The 27411-nt window shown below is 42.9% G+C and overlaps 1 protein-coding gene across 1 annotated transcript; it reads right to left on the bottom strand.

Moving 5' to 3' along the window:
• pdcl3 (phosducin-like 3) lies at positions 1 to 27084 on the bottom strand. The gene is made up of 6 exons (XM_068033879.1): positions 26821 to 27084; positions 20138 to 20255; positions 15415 to 15505; positions 13160 to 13303; positions 12368 to 12576; positions 1 to 1013 (listed from the first exon to the last, which is right to left on the bottom strand). The coding sequence occupies exons 1-6, from the start codon at positions 26824 to 26826 to the stop codon at positions 871 to 873; spliced, it is 711 nt and encodes a 236-aa protein (XP_067889980.1). The 5' UTR covers positions 26827 to 27084; the 3' UTR covers positions 1 to 870.
• Positions 27085 to 27411: the final 327 nt, after the last annotated feature.

Genomic DNA, 27411 nt, shown 5'->3' on the forward strand with positions numbered 1-27411 from the left:
CAGTCAGCATTTATAGTTTTAAAAAAAATAATTGAGGCTCTTTATTGAAGACCACTGAAAGTAAAAAGGAACAAATAGAAATTGATTAACTAAAAATGGTGTCAGAATTTGAATTCTTCCTACTGTATATTAAAAATACCACACTGATCTGGAGTCTGTTTCATTCAGGTGTTTCTTTTCCCCCACACAATTCCCCCAATATTGGCGTAACCAGCGCAAAAGATGGTGGAATTTTAAACACAAACTGGGTCGACGCAAATAAGAGTTTCTGCAATCTTTTGCACTAAATTTAGAAATATTGTGCTCGAAGCAGGTCCTGCCCACAAAACTGGCTATGCCCCCATGCCCCAATAAATTAGTCATTGGGAATTTCTGCTAATTATGCTCATTAGCAGACCTCTGAGGCTCCAAAATTAAGCTGGAACCTTTGAGTGTAAGGGCACTAATAGGTAATATTCTGAAAGGTTTTGATTTTTTAATAAAAATTAACTCACTACTGTACTTCAATCTAACTGGAAAACATTCTATTAAAAAAGTCATTTTCAGTATTTAAAAAAAAAAATCAGGTTACTCACACAGGATTGGCACTGATTTTAAATGTTTATTTTGTGATAAATTCATTTGCAGATGTATTAATCAAATTTTAGTAAGTTATCATTCTTAAATATATCAAGGAATGTTTTTAATGAAATTTTAAAAAGTTTTAAAATATTGCCCGATTGCACTGGTTTATGACAGATTTTCCATTCTGTGACATGCAAATGAAGTGAGCAGAAACTCTGAAGGGGGATTTTTCAAAATGGGTGCAATTTGCACAGCAATCGCCAACTGCATCCAGTGTGGAAACTTTAACCCAATATATTTAAATAACTAATCTTCTTCAGAATCACTGCTCCTCTGTTTTGGAGCACTAGTCCTGATGGATGACATCAATTTATCTTCAATTTGTCTTCTTGGGTTCTCCTCTAGTTCAGTTTTGATTGCGCCAGAGTCTGACAGTTTCCATTCCAGTTCTTCAATGAAAATGAAGCAAGGAGTCAAGATAGAAAGACAATATGGAATATTGCAACATTAATTAATTCAAAGGATGCAAAAATGTTTCCCTCTCCCCATAACGATAAGTTCTAATTGCAACTACGTTCATTAGCAAAACATATAAAGACTAAATTACAATGTATGTATGCACACACATGATTGGAACAGTATTATATAGGTAGTACATAACACTATACATAGTTGAAAGTCTGGTGCCTAGTAATGCATCTGATGAACCACTTTCTTCAAAGGTCATCCCATCTGAAAGTGTGGCCAGAGAAGGATCACAGCTGTAAAGTAAAAACTTGTGATCTGGTGCTTATCAGTTCGCATCAATGAAGCACAAGCAACAGAAACTGACTAAATTACTGAAATTATTTTGACATTGATTTGAGCCATCTTCTTGATGTTTCAGCTAGCTGAGAATGTATGGTAAAAGTAATATTTAGAACACAGAATATTCATTTAAAAAATGAATATTTTTAAACTCTGGTGTATGTAGTGCTGTAAATCTGTGGGAAGGGTGGAGGTTCCACCACTCCTAGAGACGTAACACATATTGGGAGCCTGGGACACAATTTAGAATACTTGTCTGGAGTCTGAATGGCAGCTGCGTATATTGTATTGCCTCCCAACCCAAACTCCTACCTGACTACTGTTTAGCACCTATCTTGGATAGGCAAGGGAGTCAAGGGTTGGGTTGGGGTCGGGGTGGAGGGGTGTGCAGACAGGAAAGTGGAGTTGAGACCACAACCAGATCAGCCATGATCCTATCAAATAGTGGAGGAGGCTCGAAGGGCTGAATGGCCTACACCTGCACTGAAATCCTATGTTCGTAGCATCCAACCCAAGGTTTTCCCCTCCCCTGCCCAATTATACTGCCTTCCAGTGAGATCTGGTCTCATCGGTTAGTTATGGAATTCATTCTGAATCAGTTAGTTCTTAGCTTTAAGGTCTTTCCTGAATTCAGATTACGGTGCATATTATGTAGAGAAATATGTAGATTTTGTCATGAACAGTATACATTACACAGTAAAACATATTACGTACTAAAAACGTGCATGTGCTAATTAGTAAGATTACTCAAGTGTTGAACAGATCACATTTGACAAAAGTTAAAAATGTATTAATTCACACAAGCAGCGTGTTGCATGTTGGAGCTCCAACTGTGTGGTAGGACACAAATCTGAATAACATTCGCCTAGCATTTTCAAGCATACCCAATCTGTTAATATACTAAGCCCTATATTTCTGGGATCAACCTCTAACATATAGGAGAGCTCCAGGGGCACTGTAAGTATCTCTAATTGGAGCTCATCTGTTGATCGAAGGGAAATCTGATGCTATTGCAGAGCTAAAAAAAAAAGGACAGTAATAATAATTTATAACTTTAGAATGCAAACCCTTGTGTGCAGTATTGGGCTCCAACAATAGCAAAAATACTGAGGCTTGAGACAGGTACCAATCAGGTTCATTAGGATGCTGCCTGGTATGAGGATTACTAAAGAGAAAGACTTGAAAAATTGGGGCATATTACGGCATGAATTAATGGAAATATTTTAAACTCTGAAAGATTGGGACAGGGTAGATAGAAGCAGACTGCTTCCAGTACTTGAGGTCTAGAACAAGGGACCATAGATACAAAAATGAAGTGTACAAGACTTGGTAGAGGCAGGAGAAATATCTTTACACAGGGAGTTGAGGCTATGGAATTCAATTCCAGGGTTAGCAGTTGAGGCACGAACTTCTGGGCAGAGCTTTGAAGTTGAGAAAGGATGTAAAATTGGCAATAATCGGACTGGTCAACTCATATACCACGCCTGATTTTCTGTTCCAGTGATTTTTATGGAAAAGAAGATAGGGAGGGGCATATGTCACCCATTATACAACTTCTCTGAAGTTGAAACTTCAAACGTACGTCAATATTCAAGATTAGATTGGCTAAGCAAATGAAAGAAAAGGGGATCAGTGGCTCAGTGACAGAAAACAAAGGGTAGTGGTCAGCAGATGTTTTTGTGAATGGAAGGTGGTTACCAGTGGTGTTCCACAGGACTCAGTGTTGGGTCCTTTGCTGTTGGTGGTGTATATTAATGATTTGGACTTAAATGTGGGAGGCATGATTGGGAAATTTGCTGATGACACAAAAATTGGCCGTGTAGTTGATAGTGAAGAGGATAGCTGTAGACTCCAGAATGATACCAATGGTTTGGTTGAGTGGGCGGAAAGGTGGCAAATGGAATTCAATCCGAGAAGTGTGAGGTAATGGATTTGGGGAGGGCAAACAAAGCAAGGGAGTACACAATAAACGGGATAGAGCGGTAGAAGAAGTGAGACCTTGGAGTGCATGTCCACAGGTCCCTGAAGGTGGCAGGACAGGCAGATAAAGTGAAGGCATATAGCAAGCTTTCCTTTATTGGCCAAGGTATAGAATACAAAAGCAGGAATGTAATGCGAGAACTGTATAAAACGCTGGTTAGGCCACAGCTGGAGTATTACGTACAGTTCTGATTACCACATTACAGGAAGGACATAATTTCTCTGCAGAGAGTACAGAAGAGATTTACACGAATGTTGCCAGGGCTTGAAAGTTGCAGCTATGAGGAAAGATTGGATAGGCTAGGGTTGGTTTCCTTAGAACAGAGGAGGCTGAGGGGTGACAATAGAGGTGTACAAAATTTTGAGGGGCCTAGATAGACAGGAAGGACCCGTTTTCCCTAGCGGAGAGGTCAATTACCAGGGGGCACAGATTTAAGGTGATTGGTAGAAGGATTAGAAGGGACATGAGGAAAACGTTTTTCACCCACAGGGTGGCAGATGTCTGGAATTCACTACCTGGATTGGTGGTGGAGGCAGAAACCCTCAACTCATTTAAAAAGCACTTGGACATGCACTGAAGTGCTGTAACCTGCAAGGCTACAGACCAGGTGCTAGAAGGTGGGAGTAGATTGGGCGGCTAGTTTTTTCAGCCAGTGCAGACATGGGCTGAATGGCCTCCTTCTGTGCCGTCACTTTTCTATGGTTTTACAGGATAATACGATGAGAACACAGCGGGCAAATGCCGACATAGGCGAGTTTGGCTAAATGACATGCAGTGCTGATGGGGACAAATGTAGGCCAGCGCACTGGGGAAAAACTCCCCTGGTCTTCTTCAAATAATGTGATGAAATATTGTGCGTCTTGCCTGCACAGAAAGAATGGGCTTTGTTTTAATGTCTGATTAAAAAGTCAACAGCTTCAACAAAGCAGCTCGCCCTCGGTACTGTATTGAAGTATCAGCCCAATATTCCATATTATGCATGATAATCCATTCCCATCTTTCCCAGAACTCCATGTTCGAATCCCTCCAATCAAGTTTCCGTCCATGCCACAGTACTGAAACAGCTCTTAAAGTCACAAATGACATCCTCTGACAGTGACAAAGGTAAACTTTCCCTCCTCATCCTTCGACTTGTCTGTAGCCTTTGACAAGGTTGACCACACCATCCTCCTCCAACACCTCTCCACCATCGTCCAGCTGGGTGGGTCTGCTCTCACTGGTTCCATTCTTAAATTTATCTAATCATAGCCAGAGAATCATCAGCAATGTCATCTCTTCCTGCTTCCACACCGTTACTTCTGGTGTCCCCAATGATCTATCTTTGATCCCCTCCTCTTTCACGTCTAAATGGCCCTTGGCAACATTATCTGAAAGCATGGCGTTAGTTTTCACATGTATGCTGACCACACTCAGCTCTACCTCACCATCACTTCTCTTGACTCCTCCACTGTTGCTAAATTATCAGACTGCTTATCTGACATCCAGTACTGGAGGAGCAGAAATTTCCTCCAATTAAATACGGAGGACTGAAGCCATGGTTTTCAGTCCCTACTCCAAACTCCATTCCCTAGCTACTGACGCCTTCCTCCTTCCTGGCAACAGTCTGAGATTAAGCCAGTCTGTTCGCAACGTTGGTGTCACATTTGACCCAGAGTTGTGCTTCCGACCTCATATTCATACCATCACTAAGACTGCCTATTTCCACCTCCATAACATCTCCCTATTTCACCGCTGTCTCAGCTCATTTGCTGCTCATTCATGCCTTCCTTATCTCCAGACCTGACTATTTCAATGCGTTCCTGGCTGGTCTCCCACATTCTACTCTGTAAACCGGAGGTCATCCAAAACTCTGCTGCCAGTGTGTCTTAATTCACACCAAGTCCCTTTTCCCGATCACCCCTGTGCTCGCTGACCTACATTGGCTTCCGGTCAAGCAACATCTTGATTTTAAAATTCTCATTTGTTTTCAAATCCCTCCATGGCCTTGCCCCTCCCATCTCTAACCTCCTCCAGCCCCACAACCTTCGAAGATATCTGAACTCCTCTAATTCTGGCCTCTTGTGCATCCCGGATTTTAAAATCACTCCACCATTGGTGGCCACGCCTTCAGTTGCCTCGGCCCCAAGCACCAAAATACCCTCCCGACACTCATTTTCTCCACCTCCCTTTCTTCCTTTAAGACACTCTTCAAAACCTACCTCTTTGACTGAGCTTTTGATCATCTGACCCAATACCTCTTTTTATGGCTCAGTGTCATACTTTGTTTTATGATGCTCCTGTGAAGCACCTTGGGATGTTTTGTTATGTTAAAGGTGCTATAGAAATACAAGTTGTTGTAATATTCAAGTGAAGTGAAGATTGAAACTACATGCTTCTGGCTCAGACTCAAGAGTGCTACCATCAAGTCAAGGCTCATACTTGCAGCTACAGCAGGCCTCGGGATCACCTAGAGAGAACCACATAGCAATGTTTTACTGATCCCATTGGTTACATTACATCTATTGTCATGTTGTTTAGTGGCCATGGTTAGCCAATTCCTAGAAGGAAGGGGATGGCTGGAAAGTGTGCAGATGGTAATTTCAGGGTAACTGCATATCTGGATCTTCCCAGATGCATTCATGAGGCAAAAAGCCCCTGACTGCTCATGCAGTTGGAGAGGTACTGACCTGACAACAGGGTCATCTCAGGCCCCTGTTGTCAGGGTAAAAGCCCACTTCAATCTTGAGGCTTTTATGAACATAGAGCAACTTTGCAAACTCCTGCCCGAGGAGTCACCTATTTGAAGCACAAGACTAGGTTTAGCAGAATTTAGGACAAACATCGTCAGAGAGGGAAACAGCCAGAAACACATACAGGAGGCAGAGGTACTCAACAGAAGTTGGATAAATCAAAACATTTTGAAAGAATGAACAAACTTGAATTTATACAGCATCTTTTATACATCCCAAAATGCTTCACAGTGAAAGAAAGAGAGGACAGAGAGGCTGCAAAGAGATATAAACAGGCTATGTGAGTGGGCAACAAGATGGCAAATACAGTATAATGTAGGGAAGTGTGAAGTTGCTCACTTTGGTTGTAAAAATAAGCAAAGCAGATTTTTTTTTTTTTAAAAAAAGGTGTGAAACTGACAAGTGCTGATGTTCAGAGACTTCGGGGGGGGGGGGCGGTGGGGTGGTACTCATAAGGATCGCACAAAGTTAACATGCAGGTGCAGCAGGCTATTAGGAAGGCAAATAGTATGTTGGCCTTTATTGCAAGACGATTGGAGTACAGGAATAGTCTAAAACTGTACAGGGCTTTGGTGAGACTGCACCTGGAATACTGTACGCAGTTTTGGTCTCCACATTTAAAGGAAAGATATACTTGCACTGGAGGTGGTGCAGCGAAGATTTACTAAATTGGTCCCTGGGATGAGGGCACTGTACTACAATGAGAGGCTGAGTAAATTGGGCCCATATTCTCTGGACTTTAGAAGAATGGACAGGCAATCTAATTGAGACATACAACATTCTGAAAAGGGCTTGAAAGGGTAGAAGCTGAGACTGTTGCCCCTGATCAGAGAATCTAGAACACGGGGGCACAGTGTCAGGATAAGGGGAAATTACTACACTCAAAAGGGTTGTGAATCTTTGGAATTCTCTACCCCAGAGGGTTGTGGATGCTCCATCATTGAATACATTGAAGGCTGGGATAGATAGATTTTTGGTCTCAGGGAATCAAGGAATATGAGCAGCAGGCAAGAAAGTGGAATCAAAGCCCAAGATCAGCCATCGTATTGAATGGCGGAGCAGGCTCGATGGGCCATATGGTCAACTTCAGCTCCTATTTCTTGTGTTCTTGTACTTTGAGGTATAGCCACTGTTGCAATGTAGGCAAACACAGCAGTGAATTTGTGCACAGCAAGACCCCAAAAACAGCTACGAGATAAATACCAGTTGATTGGTTTAGTGGTGTGGGTCAGGTATAAACGTTGGCCAAGGCACTAGGATAATTCTCATGCTCTTCAAGTAGTGCCATAGGATCTTCTACATCCACCTCAGCAGGCAGATGACCTTGGTTTAACATTTCATCTGAAGTCTGACTATGTAATGTTTTACACACAATTCAGCATTAGCAGAATTATATGTGCAATGTGACATAACATGCTCATTTTAATAATGGTACAGTCACTAGATTGAGATCCACTAGTGCAAATAAAAAGCGCAATGCTTGAATTTTCTGAAATATGTTTCTTAGTTGAATGTTTCTTCAACTGTTTAATTTTCCACAAAAATTCTGGCTCAAGAGTGGTGGAAAATTTAACAGGTTCAAGAGTACAAGCTGCCCAATGAGGCAGTGAAAAGAAAATCTGCAAGGGCTCGGTTAGTTGTACCTGTAACAGCTTGGCTTGTTGGAACACTGATCTACGTGCTGACTAAAATTGACCAGAAGTATGCGCAAGTGGAAAATGGCTCAATTAGTACTTTGTACTTTTAAAAATCATACATCCCAGTAACATTTGAGCTATGTAATGGGGAACCGTTAAAATGATAGTTTAATCTGTTTTGCAGGTCAAATCTCAATTTATGAACTGCATCATCTCACTGTGCATCCCTCACAAGCTTAAATGTAGCCACACTAATAGCTTACTGCTCCATTAATTACAGAAATAGAACTTCCCCTATCTGTAGTTAACACTAATTACATATTCAATCCAGCAAGAAAACAAGGAAATGAATAATTCACATGAAGAAAACAAGTCAGACCCACTTTAAGTTGCAAAGTCCAGAATTAGTGAATGGAGAAGTTATGAATTTCCTGATATAGTATAGCCCTATGCAATAGTCCACACCATGACTTTAGAGAACTAGGTAGGAAGTTAGCAAGCAGGACTTCAAAAGTAGTAATCTCTGGATTACTCCCAGTTCCATGCACAAGTATAGAAATAGGAGGATAAAGCAGATAAATGCATGGCTGGAAAGATGGTGCAGGAGGGAGGCCTTTAGATTCTTGGAACATAGAACCGGCTCTCGGGGGGGAAGATGGGACCTGTACAGGCCGGATGGATTGCACCTGAACAAAGCGATTTGCTATTGTTGTTGGGGAGGGTTTAAACTAACTTGGCAGAGGCGTGGGAACCAGGAAGTAATATCAAAGAGGAATACTAAGGAGAGATAGATAGCAGTAGAGTAGGAATAGTAGGGTTAGAGTAAGGGAGAGATAAATAAAGTCTAAATCAGGGTTAATGTGCATGTATGCGAATGCATGGAGTGTGGTTAACAAGATTGGTAAGTTACAGGCACAGATTGACATGTGGAAATATGATGTTGCGGCTATAACAGACCTGGCTCAAAGAAGGGCAGGACTGGGTGTTAAATATTCCTGGATACAAGGTGTTCAGGAAAGATAGGAAAAGGAAGAAAAAAGGGGGAAGAGTGGCAGTATTGATTACGGAGAGCATTACAGTGCTGGAGAGAGAGGATATCCCAGAGGGGTTAACGAAATGATCTATTTGGCTAGAGCTAAGGAACAAAAAAGGTGTAATTACATTGCTCGGTGTAGTCTGTAGGCCACTAACTAGTGGAAAGGATGTAGAGGAACAAATTTGCAAGGAAATTACAGAGGAGGTGCAAGAATTATAGAGTAATTATAATGGGGGACTTTAATTATCCGAATATAGACTGGGAAGTAGTTGTGTAAAAGGGCAGAGAGGGGCAAGAATTCCTAGAATGTGCTCAGGAGAATTCTCTACAGCAGTATGTTTCCAGTCCAAAGAGATAGGAGGCATTGCTACAGCTGGTTCTTGGGAATGAGGTAGGCTAAGTGAATCAAATATCAGGAGAACATTTAGGTGGCACTGATCATTGGATCATAAGCTTTAGGTTGGCTATGAAAAAGGAAAAAGAACAATCTAGAGTAAGAATAATTAACTGTGGGAAAGCCAACTTTAAATGGGACAAGAATGGATCTGGGCTAAATAAATTGGAATCAAAGGTTGACAGGGGGAAAAAAAAAGGTAGCTGAACAATGGGCTACCTTCAAAACAGAGATAGTTCGGGCACAGCAAAGGGGAAAAGGTAGGGCAAACAAATCCAGAGCTCCCTGGATGACAAGAGAGAGATAGAGATTAAGAAGAAAAAAAAATGTGGTTATGTCAGATGTCTTGTGGCTAATATAATGGAGAACCAGGCTGAATATAGAAGGGTTCAGAGAGGAAGTGAAAAAGCAAAGAAGAGAAGCAAAGAGGGAGTATGAAGAGACTGGCAGCTAACATAAAAGGGAATCCCAAAGTTTTCTATAGGCATATAAATAGTGAAAAAGATGGTAGAAATAAGGAGTAGGGCCGATTACTGAGCAAAAAGGGGATTTATAGGTGGAAGCAAAGGGAAATAGCCGAGGTGCTAAATGAATACTTTGGTTCTGTATTTACGAAGGAAGATGATGCTACCTAATCACTGTGAAAAAGAGATAATTAATACACTAGAAGGATTTAAAACTGATAAAAAGGAGGAGGTATTAGGTAGGCTGCCTATTCTTAAAGCTGATAAAGCACCAGACCAGATGGAGATGCATCTCAAGGAAGAAAGAGAAAAGTGGAAATTGCAGAAGCAATCTTCCTTCTTCCAGTCTTCCTTAGACTCGGGTGGTACCAGAGGACTGGAGAATTGCAAATGTTACACTCTTGTTCAAAAAAGGTTGTAAAATAAGCCCAGCAACTGCAAGCCAGTCAGTTTAACTTCGGTGGTGGGGAAACTTCTAGAAACAATAATTCGGGACCAAATTAACAGGCACATGGACAAATGTGGGTTAATTAAGGAAAGCCAGCATGGATTTGTAAAGGGAAAAATGATGTTTAACCAACTTGCTGGAATTTTTGAAGAGGTAACAGAGATGGTAGATGAGGGCAATGCTGTTGATAATGGTGCACATGGACTTCCAGATGGCATTTGATACAGCGTTGCACAACAGACTTGTGAGCAAAGTTATAGTTCATGGAATAAAAGGGACAGTAGCAACATGGATACGAAATTGGCTGAGAGACAGGAAACAGAGAGTAGTGATTAATGGATTTTTTCAGGCTGGAGGAAGGTTTGTAGTGGAGTTCCCCAGGTGTCAGTGTTGGGACCAGTGCTCTTCCTGATATATATGTATATTAAATGGCCTAGACCTTGGTGTACAAGGCACAATTTCAAAATTTGAGAATGATACCAAACTTGGAACAATTGTGGATTGTGAGGAGGATAGTTTAGGAGTTCAAATAGGACATAGACAAGTTGGTGGAATGGACAGACAAGTGGTAGATGAAGTTCAATGCAGAGAAATATGAAGTCATTCATTTTGGTAGGAAGAACACAGAGAGACAATAAAAGGGTACAACTCAAAAAGGAGTGCAGGAGCAGAGGGACCAGGGTGTATATGTGCATAAGTCATGGAAGGTGGCAGGACAGGTTGAGAGAGGATAATAAAGCATACAGTATCCTATGCACTATTAATAGCGGCATAGAATAAAAGAGCAAGGAGGTTATGTTGAACTTGTATAAGACACTAGTTCAGGCTCAGCTGGAGGAGTATTGCATCCAGTGCTGGGCGCCACACTTTAGGAAAGATGTGAAGGCACTGGACAGAGTACAGAAAAGATTCACGAGAATGGTTCCAGGGATGAAGAACTTCAGTTATGAAGATAGATTGGAGAAGTTAGGACTGTTTTCTTTAGAGAAGACTGAGACGGGATTTGATAGAGGTATTCAAAATCATGGACAGAGTAGATAGGGAGAAACTGTTCCCACTCATGAAGGATACAGAATGAGAGGGCACAGATTAAAAGTAATTGGTAAGAGAAGCAAAAGCGACATGAGGAAAAACTTTTTTTTATGCAGCGAGTAGCTAAGGTCTGGAATGCACTGCCTGAGTGGGGGGGGGGGGGGGGGGGGGTGGAGGTAGGTTCAATTGAAGCATTGAAAATTGCCTCCTTCTGTGCTGTAATAATTGTGTGACTTCCATGCAGCATTAACACACAAAAAGCCCAGGGATTGCAGCTAGTATCCTTATTTTTTGTAATTTACATTAACAGCTTAGATTAAGACATTCAAGGCAAAATAGTCAAATTTGCAAAGAATAATAAACTTGAAGGGTGGGTCTAGCAGTTGAATCAGGGAATGTAGCCTGGGAACTATAAAATGAATTAAAGCATAGAGGACAGAACACTGAAATGAGTCAAGTATTGCACATAAAAAGACAAATAATGGGAGATAAAGATTTTCCTCTGCCTAATGCACTGCATGAATTTCCTAGTGGATTGGGAGAAGAATGAAGACTGAATGGAGTGTCTCTGCCCCATTTACATTTGACAGTTCTGGTGAAAGGTCATCTCTATCCACAGATGCTGCCAGACCTGTTGAGTATTTCAAGCATTCTTTGTTATCATTGCACTTGACATGTCTTTCCTGGGGCATCTCTGGTGTGTGTACAAAGCTCCTGCTTGAAACAGGCGAATCATTATGTGGAGACAATAGCATTACGGCTCTGGCATCATTCTGTGGTGATTCCTTCAGGCAGATACCTGCCTCAAAAGGTCAGCCATGAAAATTGGGCAACACATGTTGCCGGATTGTCCTTTCAGACTGAAACAATCTGTAGGGAGATAGCCCACTACTTTCTCCGAGTGTGTGTCACTGCACTGTAGAATGGAGGCCATTTGGCCACAGTTTGAGAGCAACCAGCCGGCCAAAAACATTTGAATCAAGGGAACTTTCCTTCCTTGATTTTCAGTAAGTGCTTATTCTTAAGTGGTATTTGTCCAATATATTTAAAATGCCTGAACTCAAATATAGCCCAGTTCAGTAGCCAAGTATCGATAAGTGCTGTCAAAATATGCAACATATTAAGGCAGTCCATATATGAGCTATTTGAACATTACAAGTCATTTATTTTAAAAATCCTAAACGAAAACCTAGTTTGATATATCTTAATAATCAAGTTAAGACAAGTTTGGATAATTGTATAGTTATGCATAAATCAATTTTCTTAATTACTTACCATCTTTTGTTAAATTCATGCCTCCAAATACTAAGGGTCCAACATACTGTGCCTTGATGTCACCATCACGATAAACAAAAATTGTTGGAAGGTTCCTGTCAGGGTAGTTGGGTATGCAGGTTGTGGATATGGCTTTAATAAATTTAGTCTCTGGGAACTTCCTTGCTAGTTCACTTAGATGTTGATTTATCAAGGCACAAATAGGTATCCTGGTACATACAAAGAACAAACAGACAAATAATGGCAAAACTATGTAACTGCACAATAAAACAGCAAATTATACTCAAGTCCTTATTTAAGTTACTAAAGCTAAATTAAAATCTCATGTATTTAAGAGATGGTAACATTAAAAAAAAAACTACTGAATTCCTGTGATCAATGAACTGTACTGCACTGGAATGCTTTGTAAGCTGAAAGGTCAGTTCAAATACCCTATAACATTTACTGGAGCCATTTGGAAGTACTAGTTAGACAGTCTGGGAGAAGAGATGTAAAATAGAGTTTCCCCTCCGATGACATAATAGTCTCATCAGCCATGTCTCTTGCACTTAGCAGGGGAAATCCTTATTGCAAGTTCAGGCACAGCTTTCTAGAATATTCTGTCCATGAAAATTATACTCAAGAACTGAAGAGGAAAGTCCTCTTCAATGTTGCCCTCTGTGTTCTTATTTGGTTTGACTCAAGGGAGCATAACAAAGTGGAGTTTGAGGCAACTGTAAGTACGACTGATGTTTATTTGCGATTCAAAATGCTACTCTGTGGAACACAAGTGTCTTAGATATATAAACTTACCCCTGTTTGTAAAGGTGCAGAAATACCCACAGACCTTCACCAGCTTTAGTCACTTCCTGTACATAGTCTGGCCCAGAGATCTCCAAAATCTCCCCAAACATTTTCTTCATCTGGGTTGCCTTCCATTCAGCTAGTCTTTGCTGTCTGGATAAGATTAGTTAATTAAACATACAATTGTAGTAGAAAATAACCACTCCAAAGCCATTAAATGATCCAATATTTAATACCAGGACTATTCATCCTGTTTCTTTCAGACAAGAGATCTGCATTTGTGAGGAGACGACAATTGTCCAAATGAATGTTAACTTGATGATAAAGATCCTATAAGTTTGAATTTTAAAAATTCAACCAGGTAAACATAAACCATCAATTTTCCAAACTTGCGTTTTGTGCAAGATGACATAATGGGGCAGAATTTGCTGAAGCAGGGCATCTGCCATTAGTTAGACTTGCCCTTGCAGGTTTAGTTTATTTTTTTTGCTGGCAAGTTGCTGGAAGTGCTAACTGATAACAGCACAGTGAAGGAAACTGGACATCTGGGTTCTGAGTGAACAGGGCAACCATCTGTGCATCTCCTTAACCACTCAGATAGAAGACTGGAGAATTAAACAGAGAAAGGACTGAGAAGGAAATGTAAATTAGAGTTGGGGAATTCAGTATCAAATCAAATACAGAAAGAGAAATAAAGATTGGATTTTAAAAAAAGAAAAAAAAGACAAAAGGAAAAGTTTTAAATTTGACATTTTTAAAATCTCCAACAATTAACATTTGGAGCAATGAGATTCCTTATCTGAAATTCCAAATCAATTTTTTTTATTCTTTCACGGGATGTAGGCATCGCTGAGAAGTCCAGCATTTATTGCCCATCCCTAACTGCCTTGCTAGTTAAGAGTTAATCACATCGCTGTGGGTCTGTAGTCACATGAAGGCCAGACCAGGTAAGAACGGCAGATTTCCTTCCCTAAAGGATATTAGTGAACCAGGTGGGTTTTTAATGACAATTGATGATAGTAATGGTGCCATGAAACTGAGACTAGCTTTCAATTCTAGATTTTTTAATTAATTGAATTTAAATTCCACCAGCTGCTGGGGTGGGATCTGAACCAGTGTCCCCAGGGCATTAGACTGGGCCTCTGGATTACTAGACCAGTGACATTACCACTACACCACCGTCTCCCGTTCATGGCATCCAAAACGGTACTTACGAACATACGAATTAGGAGCAGAAAAAGGTCATTCAGCCCCTCGAGCCTGCTCCAGCATTCAATAAAATCATGGCTGATTTGTTTGTGTCTCGAATTCCACACTCCCATCTACCCCCGATAACCTTTGATCCCCTTGCCTAACAACAGTCTATCTATCTCCGCCTTAAAAATATTCACCGACTCCACCTCCACCACCTTCTGAGGCAGAATTCCAAAGTTACACAACCCTCCGAGAGAAAAAAAAAAATTCTCCTCGTCTCTGTCCTAAAAGAGTGACTCCTAATTTTAAAACAGTGCCCCCTAGTTTTGGACTCGCCCACAAGAGGAAACTTCCTTTCCACATCCACCTTGCCAAGACCGTTAAGGATCTTGGAGATTTTGGTTTGTATCTCCCGCACAAATACAACTACTTCACACCACTCAATGCATTTCAATAGTGAAACAGACGAGATGCCATTTTCATGATAAAGGCAGAGCAGTGCAACTTGAACAGAAACTTCTGGGTTTTGCTATTTAACCACACATCTGTGCCTTGCCTGAAGTTGCTGTACCGTTTACACATGACGCCATTAGCCTCACTATTATTTTTACAGCAAAATCTGGGCCAATATTTAAGCAAAAGAGACAGATCAGGAACGTAGATAATTCATAGGTTAAAGATTAAAAACAGACTAATCTGCAGCTAGATAAAAGTTGGTGTAAATAAAAAGAGCATACCAATAGGAGATTTGAACCAACATAAAATAAACCAGGAATGCCAAAGCAGTCTACAGTGAGAAAAAGAAGGATTATTTCCTGTGCCATTCATAATGCACTGGATCACAAAGGCATTATGCATTATTCCTAGTGTTGTGAACGTGAAAAAAAAATTCAGACTAAGTGTTGGATCGATATCAAACAAAATAAAAATACACTATCGGGCAGTCACCAGTGGCTGCTGTGGTCTTCAATGCTAGCTTGATAAGCTCAGTTTTGTGGAGCCCCATCAACTAAAACAGATCGGAGTTTCCCACACCCTTCCATATTGTTTAACATCTTCAATTTGTTTACCTGTACATCTCAATGGCTCTTTCATCTTCCTCACCAAATTCATCCTCATTCTCTTCTAGCTCTTCCAAGGTCATGTCTTCATATGTTTTAACTGACAGAAAAAATAGATGACCTGAATATGCTGAAAACCTCACATATAAAAAGATCTCATGAGCCATTAATCATATTTAGAAGGGCACTTTCCTTGCAAAAATTTTGCCAAATTTCTTTGTTTGAGAAGGGAGCAGAAAAACATGTGATGTTTTCATCATGCACAAGGTGTTAAAACAATGCAACCAAAGCACAATTTTTTACTGAATTTCTTGTTTGCTTGTAAGGAAATGCAAAAGGTTTTGCGAAAACAGTTAAGCTAAAGTCTCTAACATTAAAACAGCCATGTGATACAGCAAGTTTGACCATCATCCCTTCACAGTCTAGGCAATGGAGAAATCAAAATATTACACTTGCCTGCACTGCATGTATATGCTTGATGGCTCACACGTAAAAAAGGCCAAAAATCTTGCCTGTGCTAAATTGTCACACCAGATTTATCTAACACTATATATTTTTCATTCTAAACACGTTGCTGTGGATCTGGAGTCACATAGACCAGAAAGGGCAAGGACGGTCCCAAAAAGACATTAGTGAATTAGATGAGTTATGATAATCTGATAGTTTTATGCTCATCATTACTGACATTGGCTTTTTATTACAGATTTATTAATTAACTGCATTAAAGTTCCCCAGCTGCCTTGTTTGAACTCATGTCTCCGGATCATTAGTCCAGCACTCTGGATTACTAGCCCAGTAACAATTATTAGGCTACCATAGCCTCAGATCATGATTAGGTTAGAGTTGAGGTTAATGGAAGCATCCTCAATGAACTGATCTCAGAAGCCTGGCAGATACAGGATGGCTAGTATGTTGTCTCTCTTCCTGTTCCTGCTCCTCTTCAATTTGTCTGCAGGCAGGTGATGATACGGCTGGTCCCTCACGATGGTGAAGTTGTGGAGCATGAAGCAGACAACCAAAAATTGAAACATACAAGATTCTGAGGGGGCTACACAGGGAAGATTGTGAAAGGTTTCCCTCATGGGGAATCTAGAACTAGAAGGCACAGTTTAAAAATAAGGGGTCTCCCATTTAAGATGGAAATTAGGAATTTCTTCTCTCAGAGGATCGGTAATCTTTGGAATTTTCTTCCCCAGAGAGCATTGGAGGCTGATTCATGGAATATATTCAAGGTCGAGTTGGACAGATTTTTGATCTACAAAAGGATGAAGGGTTATTGGGTGGGGAGGGGGGCTGGGTGGTGGCAAGCAGAAAAGTGGAGTTAAATCACAATCAGATCAGCCATGATCTTATTGAATGGCCTACTCCTATTTCCTTATTTCTTGTGGATTCCCACCCAGCAGCCTACTGTAGGGCTCCTTCTCTATGGTCCAGGCAGTGCTGTCTATGTCCTGCTGTGGGGCTGCAGCAACTGACTTATTACAATAACGCCCTCCTTCGTAAAGTAAAGGCGCTTCACACCCTACTCCTCACTGAAGTGGAGTAAGAAGTGGCCCCTGAAGACACACTGTGCATATGGCCTCCAACTGAGTGCCCTCCCCCCTCCCTTCACTGGCAGCTTGTCCTGCTCTGTGATGACTTCCTTCATACCCCCAATCATGCTACATCCTAAGGAGGGAGCCCTGCCATGTCCAGAGGCAGAAACAGGAATGCAAGAGCTGCCAGACTTCCTCTCTCAAGACTAACTAAACTTTCGACAGTACTAGAACTCACCAAAAAAACCTATATTTTGAGCAGGAGCCAAAATTAATAATCCAGTAACTTAAAAAGGAGTCACGTAGGACTTGCAGCTAAGTAACGATGATGAAGAGGCCTTCACGCCATTTAACGTCATGTTCTGCTGTGCAAGGTAACCGATTGGGGGTTTCTAAAATGACGATGGTGGCCTCAATTCAGATTGCACATTGGGCCACATAATATCACCCCACTGTACGTTGTCAATGTGCGATAAGCAGATGTTTGATAACTCCCTTACCAAGGTGACACACTGCACTTCCTGCCGGAACTGTGCACATGCATCCTGGACACTATGGTTGGGACCTTGTGTGGCCATTTTAGTACCAACATCTCAAATACTCTAAATATGGGCTATCCATGTATCAATTATTAGATGTAGTAATATATTACTGTGTGTTGTTCTGCATCTTTCAGTTAGCTTCCCTAGCAGATGAATCAGTATTCCTCCATGTTGAACACCACTTGGAAGAAGCACGGAGGGGAGCAAGGGCATGGAATGTACTCTGGGTGAGGGACTTCCATGTCCATTACCAAGAACTGTTCAGTACCACCACTATTGACTGAGCTAGCTGAGTCCTGAAGGACATATCTGCCAGGCTGGGCCTACAGCAAGAGGTGAGAGAACCAACAAGAGGGAAAAATTTACTTGACCTCCTCCTCATCAAATCTACCTGCTGCAGATGCACCTGTCCATGACAGTATTGGACTGTGTGGTGGTCCCTATATGGTGACAAAGACCTGTCTTCACACTAGGGCACCAGCCATTGGGTTGTGCAGTACTACCATTGTGCTAAATGGGATAGATTCAGAACTGATCTAGCAGCTCAAATCTGGGCATCCATGAGATGCTGTCGGCCATCAGCAGTAGCAGAATTGTATTCAACCACAACGTGTAGCTTCATGGCCTGGCATATCCCTCATTCTACCATTACCATCAAGCCAGGGGATCGACCTTGGTTCAATGAGGAGTACAGGAGAGCATGTCAGGAGCAGCACCAATCATATCTAAAAATGAGGTGTCAACCTGGTGAAGCGACAATGCAAAACTACATGCATGCTAAACAGCAAAAGCAGTACGCGATAGATCGAGCAAAGCGATTCCACAACCAATGGATCAGATTAAAGCTCTGCAGTCCTGCCACATTCAGTCGTGGTGGACAATTAAACAACTAACTGGAGGAGGAGGAGGCTGCACAAATATCCCCATCCTCAATGATGGGAGAGTCCAGCAAGTCAGTGCTAAAGACAAGACTGAAGCATTTTCAACCGCCTTCAGCCAGAATTGCCAAGTGGAAGATCCATCTCGGCCTCCTCCTGAAGTCCCCAACATCACAGATGCCAGTCTTCAGCCAATTTAATTCACTCCAGATGATGTCAAGAAACAGTTTAAGGCACTGGATACAGTAAAGAATATGGGCTCGGACAACATCCCGGCTTTAGTACTGAAGACCTGTGCTCCAGAACTAGCCGCATCCCTGGCCAAGTTGTTCCAGTACAGCTACAACACTGGCATCTACCAGACAATGTGGAAAATTACCCAGGTATTGTCCCGCCCACAAAAAAAGCAGGACAAACTCGATCCGGCCAATTACCACCTCAGTCTACTCTCAATCACCAGTAAAGCGTCAGAAGGTGTCGTCAACCGTGCTATCAAGTGGTAATTACACAGCAATAGCCTACTCACCGATGCTCAGTTTGGGTTCCATCAGGGGAACTCAGCTCCAGACCTCATTACAGCCTTGGTCCAAGCACAGACAAAAGGGCTGAATTCCAAAGGTGACTGCCCTTGACATCAATGGAGCATTTGGCAGAGTATGGCATTAAGGAACTCTAGCAAAATTGAAGTCAATAGGAATCGGGGTGAACTCATCACTTGTTGGAGTGATACCTAGCACAAAAGGAAGACGATTGTGGTTGTTGGAGGTCAATCATCTCAGCCTCAGGACATTGCTGCAGGAATTCCTCAGGGTGGTGTCCTAAGCCCAACTATCTTCTGTTGCTTCATCAATGAACTCCCTTCCATCATAAAAGGTCAGAAGTGGGGATGTCTGCTGATGATTACAGTGTTCAGTACCATTCACAACTCCTCAGATAATGAAGCAGTCCATGCCCGCAAGCAGCAAGACCTGGACAACATTCAGGTTTGAGCTGACATGTGGCACAAATGTTACCTGCCACTTAAGTGCCAGGCAATGACCACCTCCAACAAGGGAGTTAATCTAACCAACTTCCCTTGATACTCAACGGCATTACCAGCATCAAATCCCCACTATCAACATCCTGGGGGTTACTATTGACTAGAAAGTCAACTGGACCAGCCATATAAATACTATGGCTACAAGAGCAGGCCAGAGACTGAATTCTGCAGCAAGTAACTCACCCCTTGACTCCCCAAAGCCTGTCCACCATCTACAAGGCACAAGTCAGGAGTGTGATGGAATACTCTCCACTTGCTTGAATGAGTGCAGCTCCAACAACACTCAAGAAGCTCAACACCATCCAGGACAAAGCAGCCCATTTGTTCGGCACCCCATCAACCACCTTCAACATTCACTCCCTCCACCACCACAGTGGCAGCAGTGTGTACCATCTACAAGATGCACTGCAGCAATTCGCCAAACCTCCTTCAACAGCACAATCCAAACCCACAACTTGTTCCACCTAGAAGGACAGCAGACGCATAGGACCACCACCTGCATGTTCCCCAAGTCACACACCATCCTGACTTGGAACTATATCGCCATTCCTTCACTGTCCCCATCAAAATCCTGGACCTCCCTTCCTAACAGCACTGTGGGTGTACCTACACCACACAGACTGCAGCAGTTCAAGAAGGTAGTTCACCACTACCTTCTCAAGGGCAATTATGGATGTGCAACAAATGTTGGCCTTGACAGCACAACCCATGAATGAATTAAAAAAACTCTTCACCTACCAACCGATTGCTTTTGCTGAATGAGCTCCTCCTCTACTGCCTCATTTGGATCCTCTTTAGGAGGAAGGATGCCTTTTTTTCGCAAAATGTCATTCCACTCTGTATCTGCATTTGGATCCTGAAGTAAAAGAAAAGGTCGCATTATATTTTAGAACACATTTTGCACACTCTCCACTACACATCTGACACTGGATGTGAACAATTCCACTGTGACAGACACATTCTCTGAACATCTTACAATGATGTTGCTAACAATATCTTCTTTCTTGCAAGAGAAGGTAGCCTATAATTGAGACAAGAGGCCATCACTGAGGCACAGTCCGCCTCTACATACTTTCCCCTCTGGAGGAACTATGCTGACCCTCACCGGGAGGCATATAGTCAACGGTGTGGTAACTGGCAATGCTGAAGGAGATATCACGCAGGATTTCTTCACACTTTATCATCTTTTCTCTTCTTATGTCTATCTCACCTTCCACACTCAAATGATAAACTGCAGATACTTCCTCCAGGAAAGTCATTCTTTGCTGTTCTTCTCTTTCATTTCACATGTTGAAAATGTAGAAGCTTAGTGCTCACTTGTACTGCTTCACTCTGTTCAGAGAAAAAGATGTAACTATTTCTCCTGATGTCGAGAGTCTGACTTCCCTGATCCAGTTTGCAGTCCACCATTGTAAGATTACACAGAATTTTCAAAACAGAAATAGGCCATTTGGCACAACTGGTCTATGTCAGTGCTCATGTTCCATATGCTCCTGCTCCCACCCTACTTCAATTAAACTTATCAGCATATCGCGCATGTCCTGTGGTACTGCTCCCTCATCCCAGCACAAACAAAGCAGTTCGTAGAGTGCGGAGAGTATGGCAGGCTTAGCACTCTTCATTATTTCAGGGGTAATGCCATCCTTCCCAGGGGCTTTTCCGCTGGTTAGAGAATCAATGGCATCACTGAGTTCCGATTTTGTTGGCTGTACGTCCAGCTCATCCACGACTGGCAGAGGCTGGGCTGCATTGAGGGCGGTCTCAGTGACAACATTCTCCCTGGAGTGCAGTTCTAGGTAGTGCTCAACCCAGTGGTCCATTTGCTTGCGTTGGTCAGTGATTGTGTCCCCTGATTTAGATTTGAGGGGGCGATCTTCTTGATGGTTGGCCCAAAAGCTCTCTTAATGCCATCATACATTCCTCTGATGTTTCCGGTATCTGAGGCCAGCTGAATATGACTGCATAGGTGTTGCCAGTAGTCATCTGCACATTGCCTGGCTGTTCTTTGTGCAGCGCTTCTGGCTGTTTTAAGTGCTACGGATGTTAACTCGCTGGGAGCTTTCTTGTAGTTCAGCAGTGCAATGCACTTTAGCGGCTATGACCGGTTCCAGCTCTTCAAAGTGAGATTGAAACCAGTCTGTATTCCGCTTCACGCGTTTGCCATAGGTGGTCATAGCTGACTCATAGATGGCGTCTCTGATGTAGGCCCACTTGGTCTCTGCATCCCCCGTGGGAGTGTTTTGAAGGGCTTTTTCAAGTGAATTTAGAAATTTTTGTAACAGCTGTGGATAAGAAATCCTGCTCATGTTGATGCATAGGTGGCCATTCTGCTTGGAGTGATGCAGCTTCTTTGGTTTGAGTCTAACCTTGCTGCACACCAGGGAGTGGTCAGTGTCGCAGTCCGCACTGTGGAAGCTGCGTGTGGTTTGAACGCTGTTTAAAGAGGCTCGCCTTGTGACGATGAGGTCCAGCTGGTGCCAACGACATGATCTTGGGTGCCTCCAAGAAACCTGGTGACAGGGTTTATTGTGAAAGAACGAGTTGGTGATGCAGAGGTTATGATAGGTACGCAACTAAACAGTCTCTGTCCATTCTCATTCATCCTTCCAATGCCATAGCGCCCAAGGCAGGAGGGCCATGAGTCATGGTCGGCCCCAACCCTGGCATTAAAGTCCCCCAGCAGGAACAGATGTTCGGTATTGGGGATGCTACTAATGATATTATGGAGTTCCTCGTAGAACTGGTCTTTAGCTTCAGGTGGGGAGCAGTGTTGGAGCATAGATGCTGAGTAGGTGTACTGGACCAGAGGCGGTGAGCAGTCGGATGAACAGTATGCGTTCTGAGCCATTTGAAGGTGGCTCTATCATGCTGAGCAAAGAGTTTCTGATGGCGAAGCCCACTCCATGCTGTCTTGGTTCTTCAGGATCCCTACCCTGCCAGTAGAAAGTGTAGTCTTGCTCTCTTAGAGATCCGCTCACAGGGAGGCGTGTCTCCTGAAGTGCTGCAATGTCCACATTGAGTCGACTGAGCTCGTTGTTAATGATGGCGGTCTTCTGAGAATCGTTGATTTGTGTCAGTTGCCAGCGATCGCCAGAGCTGGCGGGCAGCCATAAAGGCGGGGCTAAAGTGTGGCGAGTCAAAGAGACTTAGCAGTTTGCAGGAAAAAAAGACAGAAGCGCAAGGGGAGAGCCAACTGCGAAACAGCCCTGACAACCAATTTTATCTGCAGCACCTGTGGAAGAGTCTGTCACTCTAGTATTGGCCTTTATAGCCACTCCAGGCGCTGCTCCACAAACCACTGACCACCTCCAGGCGCTTACCCATTGTCTCCTGAGAAGAAGAAGAAGATGATCAGCATATCATAGAAACATAGAAAATAGGAGCAGGAGTAAGCAATTCAGCCCTTTGAGGCTGCTCCACCATTCATTACAATCATGGCTGATCATCCAACTCAGTACCTGTTTCCGCTTTCGCCCCATACCCTTTGATCCATTTAGACCCAAGAGCTATATCTAACTCCTTCTTGAAAACGTACAATGTTTTGGCCTCAACTGCTTTCTATGGTAGCAAATTCCACAGGCTCGCCACTCTCTGAGTGGAGAAATTTCTCATCTCAGTCCTGAAAGGTTTACCCCGTATCCTTAGACTATGACCCCTGGTTCTGGACTCCCCCACCATCGGGATCATCCTTCCTGTATCTACCCTGTCAAGTCCCGTTCGAATTTTATAGGTTTCTATGAGATTCCCCCCTCACTCTTCTGAACTCCAGTAAATATAATCCTAACAGACTCAATCTCTCCTCAGACGTCAGTCCCACCATCCCAGGAATCAGCCTGGTAAACCTTCGCTGCACTCCCTCTATAGCAAGAACATCCTTCCTCAGATAAGGAGACCAAAACTGCACACAATATTCCAGGTGTAGCCTCACCAAGGCCCTGTATAATTGCAGCAAGACATCCCGGCTCCTGTACTTGAATCCTCTCGTTATGAAGGCCAACATACTATTTGCCTTTACCGCCTGTTGCACCTGCATGCTTACCTTCAGCGACTGGTGTATGAGAACATCCAGGTCTTGTTGCATATACCCCTCTCTCAGTTTATAGCCTTTCAGATAATAATCTGCCTTCCTGTTTTTGCTACCAAAGTGGATAACCTCACATTTATCCACATTATACTGCATCTGCCATGCATTAGCCCACTCACTTAACTTGTCCAAATCACCCTGAAGCCTCTCTGCAACCTCCTCACAACTCACCCTCCCACCTAGTTTTGTGTCATCTGCAAATTTGGACATATTACATTTAGTTCCCTCATCTAAATCATTAATGTATATTGTGATCCTTCCATTCCTTTCTCCCTGTGTACTTATCTAGCTTCCTCTTAAATGCATCTATACTATTTTCCTCCACATGGTAGCAAGTTCCACATTTTGAAATGTATTAAAGATTTATGGGGACGAGGTAATAGACCAGGATGCTCATGTGGGGATTACTGGAGTGGACTTGATGAAATTAATCACCTGCTTCATAACATTCTATCATTCCAAGATGCTCTGCATCCCGTAATCAAAATCGTGCAGCAGACCTGAAGAAGACAGCCTGTTCCATGTCAAAGTCCAGCTTTTACAGCAGTGAACACATAAGGCCAGACTGCCAATCCACTATAAGAGTACAACCAGAGATGCAACAAAATGATATATTTGTTCTGAAACCAAATCTTCATGTTATGCCAAGAACACAAACTACTCCAATTACAGATCAATTTTCTATATCAATTCAAAAGTCCACACAGAATGCTCACCACAAAGCTTTACATACTGTTTTAAAGGTCAAATGAAGTTAATCATCACTTGCCATACTAGGATAGTTGGAGAATCCCTTACAGAAGGGAGTAGGAAATGCTGCACAAAAAGACCACAGTTTACCTTCTACCGTTCAGGTAGCTACATAATACGATGCTAATGGAATTGTTGACTAATCATAGCAATCTCTATCAATTAGTCTACAACACACCCAGCAATGGCATGAGGATTTCTTCAAAGAAAAATCTAATTTGTCTGGTGTTATCCAGTTTAGCTATTCAATATCTTTTTGAGCTTCTGGCAGCCAATAGAATCAAACTTGAGATGCAGATCCTTGTAAAATGACACTATCTGTGCCTTATTATGGTAACAAATATTAAATATTTTGTCTACCTCACCTTCAATTCTGATAATGTGCCTCACCTGAAATGTTTTTTTTATTCATTCATGGGATGTGGGCGTCGCTGACCAGGCCAGCATTTATTGCCCATCCCCAATTGCCCTTGAGACGGTGATGGTGAACTGCCTTCTTGAACCGCTGCAGTCCATTTGGGTTAGGTATACCCACAGTGCTGTTAGGAGGGGAGTTCCAGGATTTTGACCCAGTGACAGTGAAGGAACGGCGATATAGTTCCAAGTCAGGATGGTGTGTAACTTGGAGGGGAACTTGCAGGTGGCGGTGCTCCCATGCATTTGCTGCCCTTGTCCTTCTAGTTGATAGAGGTCACGGGTTTGGAAGGTGCTGTCTAAGGAGCCTTGGTGCTTTGCTCTTCTTTGGCCTCCTTGTCTCGAGAGACAATGGGTAAATGCCTGGAGGTGGTCAGTGGTTTGTGGAGCAGCGCCTGGAGTGGCTATAAAGCAATTCTAGAGTGACAGACTCTTCCACAGGTGCTGCAGAAAAATTTGTTTGACGGGGCTGTTACACAGTTGGCTCTCCCCTTGCGCTTCTGTCTTTCCTGCCAACTGCTAAGTCTCTTCGTCCCGCCACACTTTAGCCCCGCCTTTATGGCTGCCTGCCAGCTCTGGCGATCGCTGGCAACTGACTCCCACGACTTGTGATCAATGTCACAGGACTTCATGTCGCGTTTGCAGACGTCTTTAAAGCGGAGACATGGATGACTGGTGGGTCTGATACCAGTGGCGAGCGCGCTATTACCTGCACCCCCTTCCCCCCCGTCCCCTTCCCCTTCCCAGCTCACCCCCCCCACCCCCCTCCCAGCTCTCCCCTCGCACCATCTTCCCCCTGCACCCCCTTCCCCTGCAACCCCCCTACCCCCTTACAGCCCCCTTCCCAGCTCCCCCTCGCACTACCTTCCCTCCACCCCTCCCCCCACGGCATCCTCCTACCCTTGTGTAGGGGCCCTAACAACCCCACTACCTTGTGGGCGTCTCGGGAGAGACCAAGGCTAAGGGAGTAAACCCTAACAGAAAATCCAGAGCGGAACCCCGTAGGCGGTCATGTGTCACCTTTGGCATGTTTCCGGCAGTTCCTGCAGCCATACCGGTGCCAAACGTCATGCTCTGCACTCCTTTGGACCCCACCAGGAAGGCCGAGAGGGGGATTTTGACACTTGGGTAACTCTCAACCTCCATACATTCGCCCAGGCATGCGCCATGGAGAGGTGCTTTGCTGCAGTGCATCTTATAGATGGTACACACTGCTGCCACTGTGCATCAGTGGTGGAGGGAGTGAATGTTTGTAGATGGGGTGCCAATCAAGCGGGCTGCTTTGTCCTGGATGGTGTCGAGCTTCTTGAGTGTTGTTTGAGCTGCACCCATCTAGGCAAGTGGAGTGTATTCCATCACACTCCTGACTTGTGCCTTCCTCTTTCAGATACTCAATAACCAGCTGTGTACTTCTCACATTTTCTGTTTCAATTTCAATATAGAATTCATTATTCTTTTTATCTAACAGGCTTTCATCATGGATTATCAACTTAAAACTCTGTTGAGATGAACTAAAGTCATTTGGTTTAGTAACCACACCTTATTTAGTAATACCATAATTCAATTGTCCTACAACCTTGTAACGTTTTGCTGTGGATGGACAATCAAATGTTAAATCTCACCCTTGTATGAAACGCATTTTTGAAACAGCAACCAAACCCGGTGTACTATCAGGAGGCAGTAAAAAAATAATAAAAGGAATCTATATAAACTGTCTTTATTGAAATAGGGCTTAATTCACACACATATATCCTGATAATCGATACCCTGATAATCGATACCCAAATGTCAACCCTTTAAAACAGAAAGTTTTCAAATATAAACTTTAACAATTAGTTGATCTCTTGAAATGAGAGATGCGCGGTTTGACAAGACTTGTGAAATCAGACAGCTTTTATCTAAAAAGAGAGTTTTGCAGCCTTAAAGTACTGTTGCAGTAGCTAGGCCAAATAAGCGACTCCAAAGAATCTCGTGGATCAATGAAAACATGTTTAATCGTGGCAGCTTCTCACAAGACCTGCAGTGCCAGTAATCTGAGGTTTAGTCACTTATCAACCTGCATATATAATCAATGAAAATAAAACACGCAGTTGCTGCATAACATCCAAGAAATACATCTCTTCTATTGTTTTCCACCCGATTTAAATACAAGCCAAGGAGAGGAGCTGCTGACCTGCATGTTTTTGGGACGTTGCCGTCACACTGCCTGAGGATGGAACACTCGCTAATGTCCCGAAGCACTCGCTTCCGCTGCAGCTTCTACCTCAATGGCACAAAGGCCAACGGTCTCAGTATCAGTCTAAAATTGTATTTCTCTCTCACAAGATTGAAGATTACTGCTGGTGCAGGGGATTTCTTTTTAGGTTGCACTAATTTCCGGTCTCTTACGATGCCATTTATGGAATGGCAGTGACAACATTTCCAAATGAGGAAATAGCAACTCAGTGACTCACTGACTTGTTGCCGCTCCCGTTGCTTCCTCTCTGTTCAACAGCTGCAATATGGCAGGCATGAAATGGTTCACATTCATGTATTGGCAGTACTTGATAATTTTTAGTTTGTGTACGTACATCCCTGAATGTACGATCGCATGCAATGTACGTGTAAGAAACGTTCCAATGTTAGAAATTTGTGAATGTTGGAAATTTGAAATAAGGTTTTTTTTGTACAATATTATTCCGTTTTAAATTGTCTCTCCCCATATAAGTGATACCGGCAAGACTGCATTTATTGAGCATTCCTATGTTCCTATCCCAGTAATGCC

Source organism: Heterodontus francisci, chromosome 6 (assembly GCF_036365525.1).
Source record: "Heterodontus francisci isolate sHetFra1 chromosome 6, sHetFra1.hap1, whole genome shotgun sequence".
Taxonomy (NCBI): Eukaryota; Metazoa; Chordata; class Chondrichthyes; order Heterodontiformes; family Heterodontidae; genus Heterodontus; species Heterodontus francisci.

Excerpts from the sequence above, each read along its gene's own strand:
- pdcl3 (XM_068033879.1), bottom strand. Across the intron at positions 13,304-15,414 it reads AGAGCCATTGAGATGTACAG|ACAGCAAAGACTAGCTGAAT; the intron begins GTAAACAAATTG and ends AATCTTATCCAG. Across the intron at positions 12,577-13,159 it reads CTGCACCTTTACAAACAGGG|GATACCTATTTGTGCCTTGA; the intron begins GTAAGTTTATAT and ends TGTATGTACCAG.